At 44.5% G+C, this 3,216-nt stretch overlaps 1 protein-coding gene across 1 annotated transcript; it reads right to left on the reverse strand.

The window, feature by feature from the left end:
- Positions 1-349: 349 nt before the first annotated feature.
- LOC122260520 (uncharacterized) lies at positions 350-2,547 on the reverse strand. The gene is made up of 3 exons (XM_086542154.1): positions 1,649-2,547; positions 1,342-1,552; positions 350-493 (listed from the first exon to the last, which is right to left on the reverse strand). Exons 1-3 carry the CDS (start codon positions 1,741-1,743, stop codon positions 350-352), a joined length of 450 nt encoding a protein of 149 aa, XP_086398280.1. The 5' UTR covers positions 1,744-2,547.
- Positions 2,548-3,216: the final 669 nt, after the last annotated feature.

Raw genomic sequence — 3,216 nt, forward strand, 5'->3', positions numbered from 1 at the left:
CATTGCTCCTCCTTACTCCCTGCCCTTTTCTGTCCCCCCTCACTGCTCTTCTGCTGCCTCGGCACCACTGGCTCCTACAATTCCACTCTCCTGCACTCTATGCTACCACACACTCTACTCTTCTCCTCTCTCCCCTCCTCCTACTCTCCTCTTTCCCCCTTTTCCATGCCTCCTGATCAGTACTACTGGTATTGATCCCGCACCTGCCTACTCTTCTCTTCCTCCTCATTTACTTTGCTCTTGCTCTTACTTGCTGCTTCTCTTCCCTTATGCTTCCTCACTTTCCTCACTTTTTCTTCTCTCTCTTCACCTTCATCCCTCCCTGCCGTGATCCTCCCATTCTGCCTCGTTACTCCTCTTGACTCTTAGCTTGGCGGAGTCCCACAGTGCCAGAGACTGCCACCGTGATGACGACGACGCGTCCTGATGCCACGCGGTCCATGTGCCATTGCAGATCAGCATAGTGAGCCCAGTACTGACCCAGCGGGAAGACCTGGGGAAATATGCATTGCACGGTCTGGTCATTTACCCATTGCACGTACGCTTCCAACTTGAGTTAAGGCTCTGTCACACTAGCCTGTTTTCCGTTGTTTTTTTTCGTCAATTTTCAAAAATTGTCAATTTTTTGAGGCGCGCAGTCACACTAGGAACCATCGGCTTAGTAATGCGATACTCGAACAAGCGATAATGCGCGGTTATGCTAGACTTTAGCAGTTTTAGCAGATGCTGAGCATAACAAGAAAAAGCAATAAAATATTATAATTCAAGTATTCTTCTGAAGGGCCTGTGTCCATCCACAGTCCATTGTGTTTCAAAACTGGAGGAAAAATAGAGCGCTCTGCGGCTGACGGATGTAAACAATAAAGTCGAGCACTTAAAACAAATTTTATCTATGGACATGAAATTTAGATTTACAGATTTCTCTTTGTCAATTTTAAGCTATAAATAAGAAAAGTCAATTTAATTATAATTGAATATTATTAATGATTTAAAACAAATACGAACATTTAAAAATATAGTTCTTGATTTGATTACACTTGGCCAATAAGACGACGGGAATGTTTCACGCGGAAACTCGGAATTATCGTCTGACTAGAAAGATGCCAATTCGCTCAAAAATTGACAATTTTTCAGAAAATTGACGGAAAAGTGCTAGTGTGACAGCGCCTTTACGGCTTAGACGAATATTTGACCTTGATGGATTTACATTCTAGAGCACCGCCTGATGTTATGCTGTTTGTCCGTTTTCTTAGACTCGAAAAGGTATGACTTCAAAGAACTAAGCAGAAGCGATTGTGTATTGCAGTGATTGATTTACGAGTGAAAATAAAGTGATTGTACCTTGTGAAAGACAACTGCAGCGTTCCTTTGGTTTAGGACCGTTAGAGTGAGTCCCTCCCCCTCCCTGGAAGGATGTGGAGGAGTGTCCTCGGGTGGTAGTTGGAGGCTGTATCTGACGAGAGGGTTGTAACAGTCCTGTTGTTGAGTGTTGTTGCATCCGTCAACCTCTAGTCCCCAGCCACTAAAGCTTGACCAAACGGACGCAGTCACTCTGGGGGGTTAAGACTTTTTAGATAGAGCATGTTAGGATAATTTTTTGGGTCATATATTTCGAAGATAATTAATTGAAGAATGTGCTGACACTGACCTCGATTGCCTTGTAAGATGAACGTCTGAAGAGAATCCATACGATGTTAGGAATTGGAGTATGGTGAGTGCAGTGAGCGTCCGCATCCCAGGCATCGTAGTGCTGCACGTATCCACTGCAGTTTATGCTTGGTGATCGTTGTTATTTCTAGGAGATAATAAGTAGTGATCTTCGCCATGAAACCAAAACACTTACATTAATATATACAATTTTCTAAGTTATAATGTCTACGAGCACATTGCAGATGAGCCGAGAACTATTAGGGTGTGTTTACTGCCTCTTTCAGTGTTCCAGAATGGATAATCTCGTATATTCGCCTTGTTTTCCTTCTTACTCTTCCTGCTTAACGTGGCACAACACAAGGTTGCCGTGCTTCACAATCTTCGCCTCAGTTGCCAGATTTTCTTTTACGATGCTATCGCATAAGGATTTATGTATTGGTTTTCATTGATATTCATGAAATTTATCAATATTTATTTTCTCACTCCATAGCCAAGGCATATTTCTTGGATAAGTTTGCCTTTTTTTAGTTCGTGGTTTAAGTTATAAGCATTTGAATAATCTTTCCGATAAACCTATGGACTCATAAGCATAATTCCATCGTTAAGGAGAACGCTTGTTACAAAATGGGTCTTGATTGACTTTATTATACAAGTGGCGTAAATATGCCGCTCACCATCTCTATTGCTAGCCAGCGAGACACTCACAATTTGTGAGTCTCCTGCCCTTGGACATAGACGCACAGAACATTATATCTTGTAATTAGTCCTTTTGGGCCTTCTGGCTAAAATCTGATTGCAAAATAAAGGAAAGGTGGAAGGACACACACACACGCCCACGCATACGGACACATGCACGTACATACACACACGCACGCGCGCGCACGCACATACCCACACACACGCGCGCGCACGCACATACCCACACGCACACATACCCACACGCACGCGCACATACCCACACGCACGCGCACATGCACATAAACAACCACACACATACACACGTTCACGCACATATACATACACATACACACACTCGTCTGCTCATACGCACACAAAGGCACACACAACCACACACACACACACACACACACACACACACACACACACACACACACACACACACACACACACACACACACACACACACACACACACACACACACACACACACACACACACACACACACACACACACACACACACACACACACACACACACACACACACACACACACACACACATACTCACACATCTGCACACACACATACACACACCTGCGCGCGCGCACACGCACACACACATATGCACATACACGGACATACATGTGCACACACACACACACACACACACACACACACGTACACATACACATACACACACGTGTACACACACACGTACACATACACGTGTGCACACACACAGACACGTGCACACACACACAGACACGTGCACACACACAGACACACTCTCTCTCTCTCTCTTTCTCACACATACACACACACACACACACACACACACACACACACACACACACACACACACACACACACACACACACACACACA

The sequence above is a fragment of the Penaeus japonicus genome, unplaced genomic scaffold, assembly GCF_977035675.1.
Source record: "Penaeus japonicus unplaced genomic scaffold, GWHDUDI00000001_assembly GWHDUDI00000012, whole genome shotgun sequence".
Lineage (NCBI taxonomy): Eukaryota > Metazoa > Arthropoda > Malacostraca > Decapoda > Penaeidae > Penaeus > Penaeus japonicus.

What these genes read in the sequence shown, in the direction of transcription:
- LOC122260520 (XM_086542154.1), bottom strand. Translation starts at nt 1,743, where the DNA reads ATGCCTGGGATGCGGACGCTCACTGCACTCACCATACTCCAATTCCTA. An exon ending in CATCTTACAAGGCAATCGAG is followed by an intron (nt 1,553 to 1,648) that starts GTCAGTGTCAGC and finishes TTAACCCCCCAG; the next exon opens with AGTGACTGCGTCCGTTTGGT. An exon ending in CTGCAGTTGTCTTTCACAAG is followed by an intron (nt 494 to 1,341) that starts GTACAATCACTT and finishes ATATTTCCCCAG; the next exon opens with GTCTTCCCGCTGGGTCAGTA.